General features: G+C 65.3%; 1 protein-coding gene across 2 annotated transcripts in view; it reads right to left on the bottom strand.

Moving 5' to 3' along the window:
• Positions 1-21189, bottom strand: part of MEGF6 (multiple EGF like domains 6) — an 88586-nt gene extending 67397 nt beyond the window's left edge. For both annotated transcript variants that reach the window (XM_078452526.2, XM_078452527.2), the window contains exons 1-4: positions 20901-21189; positions 17376-17513; positions 12898-13007; positions 3235-3339 (exon numbers count right to left, since the gene is read on the bottom strand). In XM_078452526.2, coding sequence (XP_078308652.2) covers positions 3235-3339; positions 12898-13007; positions 17376-17513; positions 20901-21016 — 469 coding nt within the window. In that variant the 5' untranslated portion in view covers positions 21017-21189. The remainder of the gene's footprint in view (positions 1-3234; positions 3340-12897; positions 13008-17375; positions 17514-20900) is intronic.
• Between the last annotated feature and the right edge of the window lie 476 nt (positions 21190-21665).

Here is a 21665-nt window from a genome sequence, read left to right as displayed (position 1 = left end):
TCACACAGCTGGGTCCTTTCCTCCCCCCTCTCTTTTGTTCAAACGAAAGAATTTGGGGGAACCAGAAAAAATATGGCTTTTATTTTCAAAACTGGAAGCAATTATAACTGGGGGGTTGGTTAAATATTGCCAACTGTGCTGAGGCTCAGGTCTGCCTCATCCGGACGGAGGAGAGACTGGAAGGTGGTGCTGGTGGACGTTTGGGCAGCAGCACAGACAACGGCTGTCCCTGCAGGCGGCCCAGCCCTTCCACCTGGCCCTGCACACCCACCGTGCACACCCAGCCTCGCACACCCAGCCCTACGCACCCACCTGTGTGCACCCAGCTTTACACGGCCAGCCCCACACACCTACCTGGGCACACCAAGCCTTGCACGCCCAGCCCCACACACCCACCTGGGCACACCCAGCGCTGCACACCCACCTATGCACACCCAGCCGTACACACCCATCTATGCATACCCAGCTTTACACACCCAGCCCTATACACCCACCTGTGCACACCCAGCCTTGCACGCCCAGCCCTATACACCCACCTGTGCACACCCAGCACTACACCCCCAGCCCTGCACCACACCCAGCCTGCCCACCACCCCTGCACACCCAGCCTTGCACACCCAGCCTGCACGCCCTCACACCCAGCCCTCACCCAGCCCTGCATAGCTGGCTCTGCACACCCAGCCTCTCTTCTAGGAGACGGCGCCTCATGAGGCAGCCCAGCAGCTGCCCTCCAGCTGGACCTGCTGCTTCTTGAAAGCCACATCTGTCCCACCCCTGACCAGCCACTCCCGGAAAGCCGACCTACCCCAGAGGACTCGGGCTGGTCACAGGGTGTACACGGCAGGGTGGGGACTTGGAGATCTGCCCCTCTCTCTCCAAAGCAGGTCTTGACGGGGCCCCACTGAAGCCTGGTGCGGGAAGACGGTGGAAGTTTCCAGGCACCCATTGCCCCAGCTCTGCTGAGACGTGACCAGCTACGTGGCCTCCCTGATCCCGGTTTCCTCTTCCACCAAGTGGATAAACTGAGGGTTCGGTGAGACGGCTCAAGTCTCCAGGCCCAGAGAGGCCCCCTGATGTGAACGCGGGGAGTGGGGGCTGCTCTGGAGGCAAAGCCAAGCCTAGAGCCCAGGCCCGGAAGCTAGAGGACAAGGCATGTGAGCACGGCTCCCCCCTCCCTAAGACCCCGTGTGTGGATCTGAGCCCACCGAGCACGTGTCCTGGCCAGACAGGCCCCCTCCCATGGACACAGGGTCACTTGCTGACGCTGAGCTCCCCCCACTTGATGCTCCCTCCCCATTCTGCCTCTGCAGGCCTCATGCCCCCCACCCCTGGCCCCGTGAGGCCAAGTGTCAGGGTCTCTGGGTGGGGGAGGCTGCTCATCAGAGACAGCACCAGCCCTCGAGACTCGGAGCTGGCCACCTGGACAGAGTCAGGCCAGGAGCGGGGGTGGCTGATGGCTGACAGGAAGCAGGGCATGGGAGGAAGGCCGGCCCTGAGGGGGTCAGGGCAGGTGTCCCCAGCTGCTTCCTGGAGGACGTGACCAAAGACAGGCCACACTCCAGCATCCCCTCACTGCCCTCCCCCCGCGGCAGGGACCACAGAGCATCCGTGCTGCCGACTTGGTAAGTCACATCCCTGACCCAGCAACGGCCCCAAAGCCAGCTCACCCCGGGACCAAGATGTGTCTCTTTCTCCAGCCTGCCTGGGGCGGGGGGTCACAGCCCACAGAGGGGCTCAGGGTCCTAGAGGGCACAGGGCAGGCCCCCCAGCACCCAGAGGGCTTGAGAGACAGCGGGCCTCACTCCCTGGCCCAGGCATCGGTCCTCCCGGCACACAGAGCCCATGAAGCAGCGGGACTGAGGAGCTGGCTGAGCAGAGAACCTTCCAGCTAACAGAGGGTATCAGAAAAGCCACCAACCCGCCAGCTTGTGCAATGGTCAGCACCCTCAGCTACCGGCACCTGTCTCCCCAGGACCCCTACCCTCAGCCCATGCTGGGGACAGCAGGGGGGCCATCACACGTGAACATGCAGGGACCAGAGAGAGGGCCGGGTCTCCTCTATAAACAGAGAGCCTCCTGCTCCCTGCAATTTCCTGATGCCCACCCTCCCCCTGGTTGCCCGCTGGGCATCCGAAGCATTGAAGCATGGTGCAGGACGAACGCCCTGAAAGAAGCCCCCAGCCGCTCACCAGGAGCAAGTTCAAAGCACCGGAAGCCGTCGGGAGTATTTCACTTCCCCCGGCGGCCGTGGCTCTGCGCCCCGTTGCGACAGGACCCGGAAAGCTACACGTTCAATGAAGGCACCGCAGACCGAGCAGGAAACCCCAGAGAGGGGAGCTCTCGCTGATCTCACAGAGAGATTAGGATGAATGCCTGCGGGGGTTCCTGTGACACGTTTTCACGCACTTGTACTCACTTTCCTTACAGAAACCCCGTCACCCGCACGTCTGCTCCAAGACCCAGCCCCCCTCCCAGCACCCCGACGGCACGTTGTTAAAAGGAAAACCGCAGGCCCCCAAAATGGCACCACGTAGTTTACGACCCAAGACCCAACCTGACTGCAGCTCAAAGCCCCGGGGGTGGGGGGGTGGTCATCACCCATAAGCGGTCATCGCGGGAACCCTGGTTGGCACAAGGAAGCAAACCGGTAGATTCCGCTCCCCTTAGGAGGCCCCCCTTGCCTGCAGCCAGGGTTCTTGGCTGACAATTTCCTTTTTCCTGCCCTTTCTCTCTCTCTTTAAAAACCTTTCCTTTCTGTAGCCCCCGGGAGCTCCCCTCCCCCTTGTTATATGGGATTCTGCCCGGTTCATGAATCGATTCCTAAAGCCAATTCGATCTCTGAAATTCGCTCCGTTGAGTTTCTGCTATTTAACAGCGTGTAGCGTGGCTGGGTTTTCGTGACACGTCACTTTACAGCCGTGCCCAGTTTTACTGAACCAGTCGCCTCCGATAGGACCCTGGCTGTCCCCCATCTTTGGGGATGCAGGAGCCTCCAGCAAGGCAGGAATGCCGTTTGCAGACCCTGGGACGGGCCGCTTCCTGGCCGCCCCGTAGCCCGACAGGTCCCTGCCCATCTCTCCAGGGGAGGCCACAACTGGACAGGCTCTAAGAGGAAGGGGTGTGGAGGCATCGGTGGTGGAAGGGGGTCTCAGGGTCCCCCCTCCTCCCAACAACTTCAGATGAGCCGCAGGGAGCAGGGTGAGGGGCTGAGAGAATGCCCAGCCGTCCACTCACCGTACTGACAGCGGGGACCCTGGAACCCTCGGGGACAGCGGCACAGCTGGACTGAGCTGGGCGCGCAGTGACCGCCGTTAAAACAGAAGCCAGCGCTGCACCGGGCTGTGGAGAGAGGAGAGAAGGTGTGTGAGAAGGGGCCACAGCCTAGGGGCAGCCCCAGCCCAGCCACCAGCGACCCTGGGGACGGTCCCTGAAGTCTCCCCATAAGGCCAGGCCTGGAGCTGGATGGGACCCAGATCCTCACCACAGACAGCAAAGCCCAGACTACGTCTTGAAGCCCGAGCCCTTGAACCTTGGCTGGCGGGGGGGAGGGGGTTCCCGGGCCTGCAGTCCCAACCCTGCCACCAGATCAGGGTCCAGCTCTGTTCTGTCTTGGGTCATGCACTGGCCCAACACCACCAGAGCCTGCAACACCCCCCCACACTTTCTTGAGGAGGTGGGGAAGGAGTCCGGGCCAGCAGGGGAACAGCCCCCCACTGAAAGGAAGGCTGCAGGCTTGGCTGAGGACCCGCCCCTGTCCAAGGGGACAGGCCCCCCCAAGGAACCCCCCCCACCCCGGCAGCTGAGGGAAGAGGTCGCACAAGCAAACACTGAAGAACTGCCCCCCCCACCCCCCCCAGGCGAACAGAGCACAGGAGCCAGAGCCTGGCTTTCAAATGAGCATGTTTGACACCCGCACAAGGAAGAGGGAGGCTCCCTGTGTGGGAAAGGAACAGGTAGATAGGAAGAAGGACCGAGTAAGAAACCTGGAAACAAAACACGTGAAAACTCGACGCATGGCTGTTACTGAAGGCTGGACGGATGCCTTGCAAAATGACTTAGGGATTTCCAAGGAACAGATGTGTTTTACGCTTCACGTTAGTTCATTTTTTTATTTTTTTTTTAATTTTTTTTTAACGTGTATTTTTATTTTTGAGACAGAGAGAGACAGAGCATGAACAGGGGAGGGGCAGAGAGAGAGGGAGACACAGAATCGGAAACAGGCTCCAGGCTCTGAGCTGTCAGCACAGAGCCCGACATGGGGCTCGAACCCATGAACCGAGAGATCATGTCCTGAGCCAAAGTTGGACGCTTAACCGACTGAGCCACCCAGGTGCCCCGGTTTATTTATTTATTTTGAGAGAGAGAATACCTAGCAGGTTCCATCCACACTGTTAGTGCAGAGCCTGAACCAGGGCTCGAAACCCACAAACAGTGAGATCATGAGCCAAAGTCGAATGCTTAACTGACTGAGCCACCCAGGCGCCCCAACATTAGCTCATTTTTTTAAATGAATTTTATGAATTCCTACTACGGTCCGGGGTCGCGACAGAGGCTCGGCTTGGGGACGCCCCCTCAGGCTGTCAGGGGGGCCAGGACTGTGCCCACAGGACCCTCAGGGGCCCTGGAAGGAACCAGTTGCCCCGAGAGAGTGAGAAATGCCAGGGCAGGCAGAGGTGACCCAGGCCCACGGGACCCACGGGTCTGCTGCCACTGGGTGGCTCTGTTCTCTGAGGGCCAAGCAGGCAGAGGGAGGGCCGAGCCGGGGGAGTCCCGCGTGGCTGGAGAAGCCCCCCAGGAACCACCGTGCACACACCGCCCCACAGCCCAGATGCCTTAGCGGGCAAGGCAGGCGGCTTGGGTGTTGTGCACAGGCGTTCAAGCTCCGGTCTGATATTAGCCAGTGGGTCAGAAAGTCCTGTCAAGCTCCACAACTTGCACACATCGAATACAACATTCTTAGCGACGTTCACACGACCAAGGGTCCCCTCCACACCACTGCCTGAGCCTGAAGCCGCACACGCTACCCGCAGCAGCTGCCAGGGCTGAACCGGTCTCCTCGCCCACGATCTGAGGAGAAAAGGGGGAACACCGCTCTGGTGTACAGAGTGCGGGCTGGAGGTTCGAGGACGGTGACGGTTCACCGAGCGTTCCAGCCCCTCCCCGGACCAGGCCTTGGCTCTGGGGGAAAAGAGGGAGGCTCTGCCCATATCCTCAGGCTGGCAGAGCCCTGAGGGGCGTCCAGTCGGCAGGCTGGCAGATCCCGGGAGCGCAGTCCCCAGGGTGAGGGCGGCACGTGTGGACATCTTCCGTGGCATCTTAGCGCCACTTTCTCTCGAGGTGGGAGGCAAGGAACAGGTGCTCTTGGCTGGAACTCCCCATGTGTGCAGCAGGCGCAGTACCTGCCAGGCCACCTGCCCGGTGGAGGGCCACCCCTCCTCCGCACCGGCCCCGCCCCCTCCACGCGGGGCCCGCCCCTCCACCGTGGCTGGGTTCCCGCACGCAGGCCCAGGCCTGGCCCCCAGAAGGGCCCCTCCGTCGAGCCCACGGCCCCTCCTCTTCCCTTCCTCTGCTGGACAGTAGAGTGGCCTCAGGCGGGACAGGTGTGATCCAGGCTGGCGAGTTTCTCCTGGTCCTGCCGGGCCACCCACCCGCAGGCTCTGAGCACGCGGCCAAGGTCACCAGCCGTGGGTGGCGAACGTCGGCCTTCTCCAGGCCAGCGCTGGGAATGAGCCCCTCCCTGGGCCCCTCTGCCGAAGCGGCCCGGAGACCCTACGTGCGTTCTGCAGCTGGAGGAGGCCGGGGCCGGAGGGACCAACTCAGACCCAGGACGCAGTGCCCCGCCTGTGACCCCGCTGACTCCGGCCGCCGGCCTCCTGCGCACATCCCCTGCGGACGCCTCTGGCTTCTGTCCTCTCTCCGCAGCGAGGGCTGAGCCAGGAGCAGGGGAGCCCCATCCCTCCGCCAGCTCCCCCACGGCGTCCCCGGAGGAGGGGCACGCCTGTCCATGGGATGGGTCTGAGGTCACATCCTGAGCAGACCTGCAGGCGACCTCAGCCCCTCCCTGCACCCTGCGCATGCTCAGTGCTGAATCCTCAGCTTCTTCAGGACGGAGCCTGGAAGGGGGCTCTCTGGGCCGCAGCTCCAAGGTTGGAACCTGGGATCAGCCCCCCACCGAGACACGTGGTGGACGTGGGGGCTCAATAAAACCGCCCACGTGGGCTCCCAGTGTGGGCCAGGCTCAAGGAAAGCTCGGGTAGGCCACCCCAAATGCAGCCGATCAATCCGATGACGGCTGGTCCCCAGCTCCCAGCCTTAGCAAGGATAGCAGTGACACCAGCACCCGGCAGCGTCCTGCCTGTGGCCAAAGCCCGCCAGGCCAGCCGGAGGGAGGGTCTGTGAGACGCAGCCAAGTGCCCAGGAAAGGCTCCCAGGACTGCGGGGCACACACAGCACGGTGGAACCCCAGGAGGACACGCCTGTCCCCAACATTTCTCCAGCAACCGGCCCTGGAGGCCAGGGGAGTCAGGGCTGGACCCGGCGCAAAGCACCTCCATCTGCCATCGAGGGAGGCACTTAGGGGTTCGAACAACCCTGGGTGGGGGAAGAGCGCTGACAAAGGGGGTGACAGCGAGGACGACACTGGCCCTGGGTCGCCCCGCAGGGCAGGTGGATCAGCGCCGTGGCTCAGGGCGGTCCTCAGCTCATCCAGCAAAGCCACGGGGCGGCCAGGTGTGGGAACCACAGTGCCCACCTCACAGCAAAGGGGGGCTGCGGGAGAGAGGCGCTTCCCCGGCAGCCCAGGGGACAGGACAGGCCCTGAGTCCCCCCTCCCCCTCCGTCTCTCTGTCCGCGGTCTGTCCCCAAACCTGCCGGCTGGGGGCTAGAGGCCAGGACCACGGGCCCCCACCCCAACCTCCGCCCATCCCGGACGCTCGCGGCGGGGAGGGAGGCACTCCAGCTCCAAGCTCCGGAGGAAGAACCGAGCCAGTGCCTGCCCTGGGGCCTGGGGACTCCACGGGCGCCGCCGTGGGCACGCGCCCGCCACAGGCCTGTGCTGGAGGCCCGGGGGAGGAGCGCGCGGTCAGCGTGAGTGCCGGGGGCTGCGAGTACGGGTGCGAGCATACCCCGTGGGCGTGCAGTGCTCACACCGGTGAGCAGCACGGGTGCATGCGCGTGCATGTGAGCACGAGCACGTGTGTGCAGGCGCATTTGTGCGTGTGTGAGCACACAGCACACGTGTGTGCGCCTGTCTCAGGGTGAGCGTGTCAGCACGTGTGAGACCATCCACGTGAGCACGGGATTGTGTGCACACGCATGTGGGAGTGTGAGCACACTCGCATGCACGGGCGCGTGTGTGAGGCCGCGAGGCAGGCCAGCTGGCCTGGGTGGACAGCATGCTGGCCCAGGGCACGCGTGTGCACCGTGCGGGGCTGCGTGTGACCGGGTGCGAGAGACCTGGGGGTGGGGGTGGGGGGGTCAGAGCAGGACAGCGTGCCCACCCCTAGCGACCCTGTGGGCGCTTACGTCCACATGGAGGACAGGAGGGCCAGGACGCCAGCTCTCCAAATTCCCACACTGGGCGCGGGCTGACACGCGTCCAGAACGGAAACGGAAAAGTGAGCGGCAAGGCAGGAAAGCAGAGGGCGGCCGTCCCCAGGCCTCGCGGCTGCCCCCCGGCTGCTCCTTCCCTAACGCCCCCACCAGCGGGGCCCAGAGGAGGCGGCGGCCGTCCCGGGAGGGAGAGCTATAGGGCCAGCCTGCCAGGCAGTCAGCAGCCTGGGCTTCCGTCCCCCGGCCAGCCCCACAGCCCGTCCTGGGCTCCTGTGACAACGAACCATGTCAGTCCCTCCCCTACTGAATGAAGCCCTCACAGGCCACAGATTTTTTCTAGCTGCCCCGGCATCCCCCGGGCAGCAAGAAGGCATGAGTGACCAAGATGGGGCGGGAAGCCCGTGGAGAAAGCTCCGGATGGTCACTCCACAGTGTCCTCCCCAGGACCCGGTCATCTCTGAGGGTCTGCTCAGAGTCAAGGGCACGGCTGTCCCACGCACTCTGGGCTCACACGGGGGTCCGGAGGGCTCCGAGGTCCTGGGCCCCCAGCCACGGCCACGGCTTCCAGACCCAGTTCCCACTGTCCCCGCACCCAGAGCCCGACCCCTTCTCACCATGCTCCCTGATCCCCCAGGGCCAGCCCCGAGGTGGCTCCTCGACTTTGCCTCTGCCCTCCACAGCAGACCGTGTCCCTGCCCCACTCAGACCCTGCCCTGGCTCCCTGTCCTTACAAGGGCCCCGGGACCTCAGAAAGCGACCCCGCTTGGAAACAGAGTGTTTGCGGGTGTGACCAAGGTAGGGCCCGAGCCCACTCGGAGCAGGGCAGGCCCTGCTAGGAGAGAGGAGGTGACACAGGCAGGGAGGAGGCAGGAGGGGGCTGACGCGGCCACAAGTCAGCGGACGAAGGAAGGACCCCCACGCGCACCTAGACTGGACACCTCTGGCCTCCAGGGAGTAAATCTGAGCCGTTCCAAGGCCCGCCCTGCCCCGCCCCGCCTGCGGTCCCTTCCCCGCCTCCGCGTTCTCCAGAGCGCGTCTCACCGGCCCGCACAGCATTGCTTGTGAGCTTTCCCGCGTGTCCACCTGCCCCAGGACAGCAGCCCCAGGAGCCTCTGCCTGAGAGCAGCGCCGGGCACCGCGTCGGCCCCGCACAGACGTCTGTCCAGTGGATCAGCTGCGTCGGTGTTTCCCAGGGCCTGCTTTAAGGACCCTGCTTATTGTTTCGACTTTGTTGTGTCTTCCTCCTTTCTTTTCAAAGAAAGAATTGGTTGGGAACACTACGGTCTGTCTCAGGAATCCTCAGGGCACATTAGCATGTTAAATGCTCTGAGAAGTCCTGCAACAAAGGAACCAGAACTGCGAGGACCGCAGAACCCCTTCCGGTGCGGCTCCCAGCACCTGCTCGGGCCCTGCCTCTGCATCCTGTGGCCTCCTCAGATGGCCGGAGCCCAGCCCTATACGGACAGAGTTAGATCGGGGAACCACAGAACGTATTCTCGGCACCGCATTCCTAGGTGGGTGCATGTCAGGGTCAGGCCAGACACCCACCTTCACACTCAGGCCCGCCTTTGACGAGGGGGAGCCAGGACCCAGGGCCTCAGGGGGTCTAGGCAGAATCTGCACCTGACTGGGAAAGACGGGGACTTGCGAGAGCCGCTGGGCAGGAATCTGGCACCCCGACGGCAGAGGGGGGTCGGCGCCAGGCTGCCCTGGGGACGCACGCAGAGGGGAGCCATGTGGACCCGGGGAAGCCCCCCGGTCACCAGGCAACGCGCCCCACCCAGCCAGCACTTTTCCTTTTCGGTCACCTCCGGGTCACAAGTGCCGCTTAGTGGGTCTCTGAGCAATCATGACGGCCATTAGAAGCTTCCTGCCATTCTCCCAGACGGCGTCAGGCCCCCTCCTCGATGCCACACAAACACACGGGGGGCCCGGACGTCGGCCCGCACACAGCTGCCCTTCCAGGTCACGAGGCTGGCGGAGCAGGGCGGGGGCTGCTCCCTGCCCTGTCCCAGCCTGACCACCTCCCACTCCCCCCGGGCCACAGACAGTCTGCACTGGGACCGAGGGAAGGTGCCGGAAGCCATCAGAGGAACGGGACAAGGTCAGAGGATCCCGACCCCCAGGGAAGCGGGCACCCCTCCCAAGTGGGGCCCGGCACCCCGTCAGCGCTCGCACTCGGGAGCCCAGGGACCCTGCCCCAGCCCTGCCACCACAGGCAAGCCCACGGAGAGGCCCAAGGCAGCCCCGCAGACACTCACCTGACCCCCCAGGGCAGGGCCTCCTGGGCGCTGGGGGCTCTGGGCACCTGCTCAGCCCGGGAGAGGTCACAGCAGGAAGCACACTCCCTGTGCTGAGCCCACCTTCCCCAGCCACGGCGGTGCTCCCACATGTGCTCCCGCCTTCCTCTGCCGCCCCCGCCCCCCGCCGCCATCCGCTACACTTCCTCCTGCTCGGGGCCCCAGCAGGCTCCCTGAATGCTCCCACCCCCACACCCCCCGGGCCTCCCCTGCCCATCTGCACCCCAAAGCCACCCCGAAGCCCCAGCTGGCTCTGTGCTCCCCTTCACACCCCATCACATCAGCATCCTCGAGCAACCAGCCTCCCGTCAGGCCTCACCTCCCAAGAGCTCGGTGGGAGCTGAGCGACAGGGGGCAGGGTCCCAGGCTCAGGACCCTCCCCATGTGAACCCCCCAGTCCCTCCCCTTCCCATGCCGGCAGCCCAGACACCAAGTCCGGAGAGGCTGGATCACAGGGCTTTTTCTGGAACATTCAAATAAACAGATAAAACCCAAATACGTAAATAAGTAAATCCTGCACTAAAAATGATCCTTCAAAAACAACTGAGGGGCGCCTGGGTGGCTCAGTCGGCTAAGCATCCGACTTCAGCTCAGGTCATGATCTCACAGCTTGTGAGTTCGAGCCCCGCATCGGGCTCTGTGCTGACAGCTCGGAGGCTGGAGCTGCTTCAGATTCTGTCTCAGTCTCTCTCTGCCCCTCCCCTGCTCGTGTTCTGTCTGTCTGTCTGTCTGTCTCTCTCTCTCTAAAAATAAATAAACATTAAAAAAATAAAGAATTTAAAAAAAAAACAGTCAAGAAAGGCAAAGCCTCCAGTTCAGGATACACTCGGAGACCGGTGACAACCGGGACCGCCAAGGCCAGGCACTGTGGCCGAGACCCGACCCCCCCCACAATGTCCTCACCGCCACAGCCCTGACCGCAGCCGATCTCCTCCACCTCTGCAAGGCCAAGGCCGCTCTGCCCCTCTACCGCATCCCCGCTCCTGCCAGTGGAGCCAGACCGGGCAGGACAGACCGTGGTGGCCGCTGGCCCTGAACGCTTGTGCTGAAATTGGCCTCCCGTCCCTGAAAAGCCAGCATTCGGGCCCCGTCTCTGCCATGGAGAGAGGCCAACAGGGCCTCCCAGGGTCTGGCCGGCCCTTGGGCCCTGCGGCTGCTCCCTGGCCCTGCCTCTGGGATGGTCTCTCTGAGACATGGGTAAAACCAAGGGTTATGGGACCCCAGCTCATGAGCGTGGGCTGTGGAAACGTGGGGTACAGACCCCGGCCTGCACCCGGGCTCCCCCCGTCCTTGCCTGTGACAGGCTACACGCCAGTCCCCCCAAACCAGGAAGCCAAGCCCAGAGGGCCCCCCACCCCCGGGCCACCATGTGGCTATACATCCGTGTCCCCTCCCAAGTGTAAAAGGCCACGCTCCTCACCCCCACCCGCACCTCCTCCGCCCGCCCCCGTCACCCACCAGATTGGTAGGGACGCCTCTGGCAGGTCTGAGGAGCCCCGGCCTCACAGCGGAAACCAGGAGCCTTGGCTTTGATGTCTGCACCCCCACTCAACAGACCCCTTTGTTTTCCTAGAAGCCGGAAGCAGGGAACACACACATCACCACGATCAGAGAGCGATCAGAGGGCGTGGGGAGAAGGGCCGCTGCCGGGGGGTGGGGGGCTGGCCAGCATCCAGGCGTCCCCCCCTCGTCCCCCAAGGCTCTCCTGCCCACAGGGAGGTGGAGCTGCTTCCTCGCCTCCTCCCTCCTGCTCCCTTCCTGGGGAGAATTATTCATTTCCTCTCCCAGAAAACAGCACCCACCACCCTTCTCTTCCCCTTCTCCAACTGGAGTTCGTGTAAAAACGTCTCTGCCCCTGTTCAGCGGCTCCCACGTTCCCCGTGTGTGGAGGGGGGCCCAGGGGCAGAGACAGACTGGAACACGGCCCCCCAAGTCTGGTTCCCATCCCAGCAGGGGGGAGCCAGGACCCCCAGCCACCGCTGCAGCATGGCCCTGTCCCTCGCCTCACATCAGGGGGCGCCACGGCATTGTTTCAGGGGAGGCCAGACCTCCGAGGCCACCTCTCTGGGAAGGGATGCGGCCTCCTCTTACCCAGTTACCCCAACTGCCCACCCACCTGTCCCCACACCCTCCTGTGCCCACACCTACCTGCTGGCCCACCTGTGCCCACACACCTGTGCCCACACCCACCTGCTGGCCCAACTGTCCCCACACACACCTGCCCCCACACCCTCCGGTGCCCACACCCACCTGCTGGCCCAACTGTCCCCACACACACCTGTCCCCACACCCTCCGGGGCTCACACCCACCTGCCGGCCCACCTGTGCCCACACCCACAGGCCAGGAACGGCTTCCCAAATACCCTCTACCGCCAGACTCCACAGCTGTGACCCCCCTTCCTTTCGAGAAGCAGAGGCATCACAGTGAGGCTCTCATGTGCTGACACACGGGCTCCCCGTCCCTCCTGCGTCGATCAGGACCCCCTCTCTCTGAGGGAGGCAGTGACAAACCTCCACTAGGCACCTGGGGAGTCTGAGGCCCGTGGCTCTAGGACGGGAGGCAGGACAGGAGCTGCCGTCTCGAATGTCCACAGAGGCCGGGGGCCACCGCCCAGCCCCGGGCCCTCCTGGGAACACAGGCCCGCAAGACCCAAGAGCAGGGGTGTGGCTACGGTGGGCTGGCTCCGTGACAGGGCCCTGAGAGGTTCCTGAGCCCACACACACCACTGCGTGGTCCCGGGGCTGCCCTCAGACCCCTCCCCCGGATGCCAGGCCCTGGCCGACAGCCCCCCACCCTCCGCTCGGAGCCCCCACCAGCCCCAGCCCTCTTTCCTTGGCCCCCGCCCGCATCAGCCTACGGAGCTCACCGCTCCTCTTCTATTATTCTGTTTTACAGCCTGGGTGGGGGGCAGAGTGGGGAACTCTCACGCTGTGGGAAGTGCCACCAAGTGCAGAGACAGGGTCTCTACCCCCACCGCTGGAGGACGATCCCTTCAGACGCGGCCTCTTCTGAGGCACAGATTTAGTGCTGGGGGAAGACACTCACGGGAGAGGCAGCCCTGGTCACCGGGCTGCTGGCTCCACCCGGGGCAGCACCTGAACACGGTCTGCGCCTCCATGGCATACACCTGCCTGTGGCCCGTGTAGTAGATGGTTCTAGAAAAGAAGGGAGAAGGGAAACGTTTACCGTGGAGACACAGCTCTGGCGGCACGTCCCGCTGCTTTTGGCTCTCACCCACCCACCCCTCCCCACGCTGGCTCCCCGACTTTCCCTTCAGGTCCAGGCTCCGAGGTGGGGGGAAGGTCTGTGAGCCACATCCGCACGAAGAGGGGCAGCAGGGCACACGTGGCTGCCCTGGAGCCAGGACCAACGGCCCTGGCCAGCTCCGCCCGTGGGGCTGCTGCCCCCTTCCCTCTCCGCCCCTGCTGGAGCCCCGCTCCAAGCCAGCGTCAGGATGGGCATAGCATCCCACGTCTGGCCCCAGGCCAGGTTTGAGGCCTTCGGGGTCAGACTCGAAATGTCCAGCCGAGGACCAAGAGTGGCTTCCAAGGTGCCCAGTGCTAGGCAGGCTGTGCCCTGGGTAGTGCCAGTTCAGACCCCAGGCTCCCAGGACACCAGACAGCAGGACCGCCCCGAGCGCTCGCGGTTTGCGAGGGCCCTCTTCCCCACCTGCGGAGTGGAGGGTTGAGCCGAGGACCCAGGGTGACCGGGAGGACAGCTGTGGACAACAGCAGAGGGGCCAGACTGTGGTCACACACAGCACTGCCGTCAGAGGGGGGAGCAGGCGGGAGGGACCCTCAGAGGAGAGGGGACAGGGCGGCCTGGGTCCAAGGCCGGTTCCTGTTCAGGATGGGGGCGGCTCTCACAAAGGCTGAGCAGAGAGAGACAGAGCCCCAAGCAGGGGCTGGGAGGGGGTCCACGCTGGAAGGAGGCACCCGGGTCTGGCCAGTCTGGGGTCTGGCACGGGCAGTGCCCATAGGAGGGCGTTGACTGAACCAGAAAGAGACCAGCTCCCCTGGAGGCTGCCCCAGGCCACCTGCAGCCCCAGGACCCATGGGGCTGCCCTCTGCATGGCAGGCTGGCCAACCCCAGCCTCCACCCTGCTTCTCTGCACAGCAGCAAGCCCCACAGGGTGGCCTTGGAGGAGCAGTGGTCAAGGGGTCCACCTCCCACAGTCCTGGGACTCGCCCCGCGGCCTTGACCTTGGAGCCGCAGCCAGGGTGGGGGACAGAAGTGTCTTGTTCCCACATCGCCCACACAGCCCCCCGTCTCAGTGGCACCCCACAGCCCCAGGCTCCTACATCCTGGCTCCAGTTCTGCCGGGCCTCAGCCTTCGGAAGGGTCTCTGCCATTCCGGAAAGCTCCATTCCCCCTTGTTCAGAGTGAGGTACGACTGATTCTCCCTCCTCATCCCTGCCCCGCCCACCTCCACCCTTACCCGGTGACGGTCAGCCAGACGGACAGCTAACTGCCCCAGCCCGGCCTCTCTGTTCTCACCTAGAGGCGAAGACCGTTGACCTTATTTGGAAGCAGGGTCTTTCCCAATGGAAACAAACTGAGGGGAGCCCGTACTGACTTCGGGTGGGCTCGCAGTCCAAGGACTGACGTCCTCGGAAGACAGGGAACGGTCACAGACACACCGGAGGAGGGCCACGTGACCACCGCGGCAGAGACTGGGGAGAGGCAGGTGTGAGCCAGGACACGGCCACCACCAGGACCCGGGGCAGGGAGAGGCCTGGGACAGAAGGAACCAGCTGTGCCCACACCTGGGTCTCAGGCCCCCAGGCAGAGAACACTGAAGCCCCGCCCCCACAGTCTGTCACAACCTGACAGGAAACTAACGCGGGACCGGGTGCTCAGCCCCTGCCCTTGGGTCCGTGGCTGTGAGGTCCTTGTGTCCACGGGACAGGACTGGTCACAGGCCGTGGGGAGGCGGGCAGGAAGGCCGGGGAAGAGGGACAGAGAGCGGAGTGACAGAACAAAAGGAAGGGGGTGACCCGAGGCCACCCCTGCCCCACCGCTGTCTGTAGGAAAGGTGACCGGGGGCCCGTCCAACAGCCATGGGGTCAAGGACCCTTGAGCCCCGGGAGCGGCCCGAGGGCCGGGCCGGGCCTGTCCAGGTGAGAAAACACCCTCCTGCCTGCTGGGGCTTGGCCGCAGGGAGCCGTGGGAAACCCACGGCCACCCTGGGGACCAGGACCCCACCAACAAGGCAGGCCACTTCCCGGAAGCGTGAGTTCACGTGCCCGCTGCACACAGCAGCTCGGGAGAGCTTTGCAAAACATCACTTCGGCAGGACATGAAACCGCTTGCCTGGAGAGACACCGACCGCAGCAGTGGACGGCTCTTGGCAGAGCAAACGGTGTTCGGGCCCTTCCGCCGTAAATATTTATCCCTCTCCCGGGGCTACGTGCTGCTACGCGCGGTCGCCCGGAGAACGGAGCCGGCCGGCCCATCTGCCACCTCCCCGCGCCCCCGCCCTTGGGAGTTAGAGACCCCTGCGACACAGCTGGTGGGCCTACTGCACCGTCGCTCCCCTGCAGCCCACACGGGACACCCCACGCGGGCTCTGGCCACCGCCGGGGAGCTGGCTTACGGCAGGGCCAGGGGCGACAGGGGGTGGGGGGTCGGGCGGGCCTGGGGGGAAGGGTTGTGGGAGGGCTCCGGGCTCCTCCAAGCACCCTTTCCCTCCCTCCTCCCCCTGCACAGGCCACACCCCCCCAAAGGGCAGGGGAGTGTGGAGGGGCAGGGCAGGGGAGGGGAGCCCCTCCCCCCCAGCACAGCCTGAGCTGGCTGGTGGTTTGTCGGGGAGACCCTCCTGATGCGCCAGGAGCTGGCAGATGGGGAAAGGGGGCCAGGGGGCAGGGCCGGCGACCCAGGCAAGCTGGGGCCCCTGCGCGTTCCTGAAGGATGGCACACCCTCGACGGCCACGGGAGAAACGCCTGCACGAGGCCTGTGGGCAACTGCCCCCAGACAGCACGTGGGGCTCGGCTGTGGCACCGCGGGAGGGGACATACCCACTACGGCACAGCAGGCGCCCCACAGAAGGGAAGTGGTTAGCACAGGTCGCAGAAACCCTACAGGACACAGAGGTGGTAAGACAGCTCTCATCCACGTGGGGTGGAGGACCATGGGGGGAGCAGCCCACGTGGCTGCATTCCAGGCCAGGCACCCCCACCCCCCGCAGGCCAGGGACCCAAACTGCCCCAGCCCCATCACCTCAAGCTGGGCCAGGAGAGGATGCCAGGAACCCGTTCCGCACGTGGCCCCTCCTGAGCCTTCCCAGGAGACCCCCACACAGAACACAGACCACTCCCCACTCCCTGGCAGGAAACGTGGCAGAGACCCATGGCCCCCGCCCCACATGACCGGGCAGCAAGGCCCTCGCAGACGGTGGGACTTTCCTCCCAGGGCCGCAGACGCTCCGCCAGGAGGCTGAAGGCTGCCCGGATGCTCCCGCCCCTACCCAGGCCAGCCTGGGGACCAGCGACAGGGAAATCGGGGAGCTGTCCGCCCTGGGGACTCCCTCAGCACACACGTACCCCCCCACACTCCAGCCCTGGGACCACGAGGCCCCTGGCAGCTTCTAGAAATAGCACCTCTCCCCACGGGTCGTCGTGGGGACACGGCTGACGTGACCTCACTCCCGATCTGTGAATGCTGGTGGCCGCACACGTGAGGAGGCCCGGAGGACCGCACAGAGCACACTTCTGGGGCAGCAGAAGGGCAGACATCCTCCTTCTGCCCCCAGTTCCCAGCGTGGACGCCCCTGACCTTTGGGCAGGACCCTCCGTGGCTGAGGGGCCATCCTATGCCCCACGGCACGGGCAGCGGCATCCCTACCCCCACCCGCTGGCTATGGCGCCCATCCTCGGCACACCTGGAACAAGGGACGCTGCCCTCAGAGGCCACCAAGGGCCCGCGGAGGGAGCTGGCACCCCACACGGATGACGCCGCGCAGGCGACCCTCGAAGGCCACGCTGCGAAGCTGGACGCCACAGCCCACGTGAGGGCCGCTCCCACCTTCCCTGCACCTAATGGGGGAGCTGCCCGAGCTGAGGCCCCCCCACCCTCCGGCTCTGCAGTCGGGCAGATTCCAGAGAGAGGAGAGGTATGCAAAGGCACTCCTTAATTTGATTTTGAAATAAAATCTTGAGCAAGAGAAGGTTTGGCACTGGCTCCCCCGGGAATGAGGCCCAGGGCTCGGCCGAAGCAGCTCCCACAGGGCACTCGGCAGGCCGGGCACCCCACTCTTCCCCTCTCGTGTGGCCAGCCCCTGCCCCCAGCACCCCGCCTCGGCCACGGGACTCCGTCCTCCTCAGAGCACCCTCCCAGAGTCCCCTCCTGCCTGCAGGGCCCACTGCGCAGCAACGCTCCGTCTGTGAGCTGCCCTCCGGGGCGGGAAAAGCTTTGGCATCAGGCGCAGGGCAGCGGGAAGGGGTGTGGACGGCCCTGGGACCGGGAGAGCCCCCCCCACCCCGGCCGCCCGCCCGCACGCCGGACCTGGGGCCCCAGCACATACCTCCGCTCGTGGCTGACGCACCACGACGCCTGCCGCCCGCAGCCCGGCTTCCACACGGGCACGGTTCGGCTGAAAGCCTGCACACAGGGCTGGGTCCGGCCCACCAGGGTCAGCTCCTGCTCGGCGCACACGTGCGGCCTGGGACAGAGGACAGATGGTCAGTAGGCCCCGGTCCAGGGCGTGGAGCCACCAGGGGTGGGGGGCACAACAGGGCCAGGCCCCGCGGTGACCGTCCCAGGCCTGCGGCAGGGCCAGGCTCGAGGTGTGGGAAGAGGACGAGGAGGGACGGCCACAGGGCCACATCCTGCAGACCCCCTGCAGGGGCCCCATGCCACCCACAGGACTATTGTAGCTTTGCCAGGACAACAGGGGCCTGAGGGTCAGCGGGAACAGTGACACGGACCCCGCGCCCGTGTGACTTCCTGCCTAGGCCCCCACCTCCCAGCCATCCTGGCCTCAGAGATATCCCCTGAGCTGCCCCCGCTGGGCACACGGAGTTCGCTCCAGGTGGGACAAAGTGTGGAAGGCGGGGAGCCTCCAGGGAGCGCGGAAGGGGTGCATGGCGGAGCCCTCTGATGTCAGTGGCTCCCCAGTGCCCTTGACCCCCCCGCCCCCACATAAGGACAGGAGGGTGCCTCGCTCAGGAAGGAGGTGGTTATAGAGAAGGGGCCTGGGAGGTGGGGGGAGGGGCAGCTGCCCCAGCCAGACACAGGCAAATTTCAAATTTCTGGAGACAAGGCACAAAGTTTGCGAGGCCAGCCAGATTCCACAGCCTCTGAGGAAGGGGATGGGGGGTGGGCTCGCCTCTCCCGTGGACACCCTCAGGGTCACACAACCCCGTGGGCTCACTCCCACTGGCCACTCTCCCATCCCTTAGTCACCTGCGTGACTTCTCCCGAGGCCCGTGGGCCTGGGCTCCCCCTCCGGCTCTGCTGCTCCCTCCACAGCCCCCCAAAACAGTCCCCGCTCTGCTGGCTGCCCACTGGCCTCCCGGGGACGGGGGTGAGCGCGGCACCGATCCCCTCGGGGGAGTTCCCAGCCCTTCAGAAGCACAGCTTGGGCCAACTTTTCCATCTTTGGGGTGGAGGAGGTGGGATGGGGGAGGGAACAGACATAGAGACGAAGTGTCAGCCCAAGTGGCAGGACAGTCACAGGCCTGTCCTTGCAGTTGGCTCCTGGTTCCCATCTGGGGAGGCAAGGCAACTCCCAGACTACAAAGCAAACAGTTCCGTGGGACATCTGCTCCCGGGCAGAGAGGGGCTCCTGGAGGCCGGCGCCTCAGCCCAGAGCCGAGGAGAAGGTGGGCACGTGAGGCGTCCCTTTGGGGCAGGCGGTTCCAGGCCAGCAGGCCCCAGGATGATGGCCCCAGGGTGAGGAGACAGGAAGGGGAAAAGCAGGCGGGGAGGGAGAGGCAGGCAGCCCCGCCCAGCTGGCGAAGCCGGGCTGGGCTGCGTGCACACCCTTGTGCAGGAGGAGGGCTGGGCTCCCCAGAAGCGTCTCCGTCGTGCCTGTCTTTACAAGCTCCCCTTTTGAACCCCAGGGTGGGCCTCTGAACACACGTCCCCCTGGACCAGGCGCAACCCTTGAACTTGGAAGCCTGCAGGCTCGGCCCTGGGCCGGTTGGAGCTCCAGTGTAGGGGACACTGTCTCCCCATCCCCAGACCCCGCCAGCAGCCCTGGGCCAGCCCTGTGTGTAGTGAGCGGTCACTCCAGGCCCCAGGAAGATAAGCCAACCATTCTTCCAGCAGAAATGCACTTAGAGGCATAAATAAATAAATAAATAAATAAATAAATAAAGACATGTTGTAGGGTTTCCAGTCTGGACACGGTCGGCCAGCGGAAACCCAAGAACCAGCCACAAGCTCCCACACGTCCACAAAGGCCACGCTGGGCCATGGGTCAGTGGGACCCCTACTCCACGGCACTCCTCTTCTCTTTGTCTCCCCCAGAGGCCCACCAGGAAAACCAGTCACAGACAGTGGGGAGGACTGTGCGGGGCCCTACAGGCTCATCAGACCTCCCCCAGGGGAAGGGGGCAGGGGGCACAGGACCAGCGAGGACAAAGCACTTTCAGGGACCCCAGCTGTTCTCTTGGCCCCCTCCCCTGCTCCTCTGGGGCACAAGGAGCAAAAAGCAAATTCTGGCACCCAGAGCCCACCGGCTTCCAGCACTCCGGGGTCTAGCAGAAGGCTGTCCCGTGTTCAGCTGGCCAGCGGAGCTCAATGCTGCCTAGCACCAGGTGCCTCAGAGACAATCAGAGCCAATGGGGCTGTGGAAGGTATACCCCGAGGTGTCACAGAAGTCAGTCTGCCCAGGGCCATCTGAGAACAGAAGCCTAGCCAAGAAACAGGGACACAGGCCCCCATAGGGGAAGCCACCCCTGACACGTGGGAGGCTCCCCGAGGAGGAGGAAGGGGAGGAAGAGACAGGGCAGAGGAGGCTTTGGGGAAAGCAGGAAGCAGAAAGTGAAGGTCTCCTGCGACCCACTGCTTGCCCCAGAGTGGCCAGAGGCTTCCCGGAGCCCTAGGTGACGTGCCAACCAGGGTCAGGGGCCGCCCGCCGCTGTGATAATCCCTTCTGAGGCTGCAGCTTCCCTTGGACAAATGAACTCACTGGGATCACAGGAAAGAAAAATGTCCAGCAGAAGTCATGCAGAGTCGGGACTCAGGCCACTCACATTTCTGGATGCAAAGGCCACAAGGAAATCTTCCTGCCTGGGGCAAAGCAAGACCCAGGGTGGGGGATGGGGGTCCTGGGGCACCGACTTGCCCTGCCCCCCAGCTCTGCCCCGCCAGGTGCACTGGGCCCTCTGGGCGAGTGCCGGGCAGGGGTCCCTAACCCGGGCCGGGCCACTGGCCTGCCCCTTTGCAGCACCCTGCAGGAGCCCTGGGCTGGGGGCCCCCAGCAGGCACCTCCCCTCCTCCCCCTCCTCTCTGGCTCACTTTGGCACCAGCGGTCCTGGGAGGCCAACACGGGATGGATCTGCCGGTTAACAGAGACCGCTAAACAGCCCGTTGGGGAATCATCTTTCAAAACTGAATTCATCTCCGCTGGCTCCCGGACCCTCTCTTCCTGCCCATTCTGGTGCTGAATTCCTTCTGTCTCTCAGCCCCAGCACGCACGTGTTTAACACATAAACCACGTCCAGCCACCACCACTACCGCCCCCCCCCCCCAGGCGTCTGGGCGCTCCCCGCCCCTGCACAGGCCCCCCAGGCCCCCGGAGGCAGCTTTGGAAGGAAGTGAGAAGGGGCTGCTTCCTTCCTGCTCGCTAGCCAGACCCTGCCCACGAGGACCCCGACTGGAGCGCGGCGGCGTCTGCCAGAGCGCGCGGTCGCACATGACGGAGTGGAGGGTCACCGACAGGGTAAGGGGAGGAGGAGGTGGCCCCGCCACGGAAGCGCCCCCAGACCCAAGCCCCGACCCCCGTGTCTTAACCACTCCCTCCCCAGGGGCGGCAAAGAGCCCAACTTTGTCAGGGCCCCAGGGACAAAGCTGCTCAGGGGCCCGGGGCTCCGCTACTCACATGCCGGGCCGCAGGCGGGGCAGGGCGCCCGCCGGACCCGCGGGGAGCAGCAGCACCAGGGCCAGGGCCAGGGCCACCGCGCGCCCCGCCGCCGTCGCCTCCGGAAGGACAGGCATCGCGCCCGCCGCCCCGCGCCGGCTCCCTCCTGCGACCCCCAGCTCACTGGACGTCCCCGCGGACCCTCGGAGCCGCCGCCCGCACGTGCGCCATGGCCGGGGACGCGCGGGACGCAGCCGCAGGTGCGGAGGGACCGGCTTCCCGCCCGGCCGGCGCCCGCTTCGCGCGACACTGCGCGCTCGGCCCCGGCGCCAGAGGCCGGCCCGCCTTTGCCACGCCCCCGGCCCGGACCCCCGCCCCGGCCCCGCCCACCGCCCGGCCCCGTCCCCAGCCCCGCCCCCAACCCTCCTCGGGTCCTCGCCGCGAGCCTCGCGCGCTCGGCTGCTCCGAGGCCGCCGGGTCTAGATGCCCTGCGAGCGAGTGGCCACCACCTCCGGCGGACCTCGGGCCCACGCGCCCATCTCTGGGGGAGCCCTCCGCCCTCCCTCCGTCCCTCTTAAGTCTCTGCGGACGCTCGGTCCGTTGTCACCGGCTGCCCTCTCCCCTCCCTTGCCGGGCCGGGGGCAAGGGGGTGGGGGGTAACGGCCCTCCCCGTGCCTCTGGGTGCTCCCCCTTGGGCACCCGCGTCGCGGATCACCGACCACCCCCTGGGCATTTTTACCCTTGTTCTGTGCAGGGCGTTCTTGGCCCGTGGCCTGAAGTGGGCGA

This window comes from Panthera onca, chromosome C1 (assembly GCF_046562875.1).
Source record: "Panthera onca isolate mPanOnc1 chromosome C1, mPanOnc1 haplotype 2, whole genome shotgun sequence".
Taxonomy (NCBI): Eukaryota; Metazoa; Chordata; class Mammalia; order Carnivora; family Felidae; genus Panthera; species Panthera onca.
This window is presented reverse-complemented; position numbering and strand designations above follow the sequence as displayed.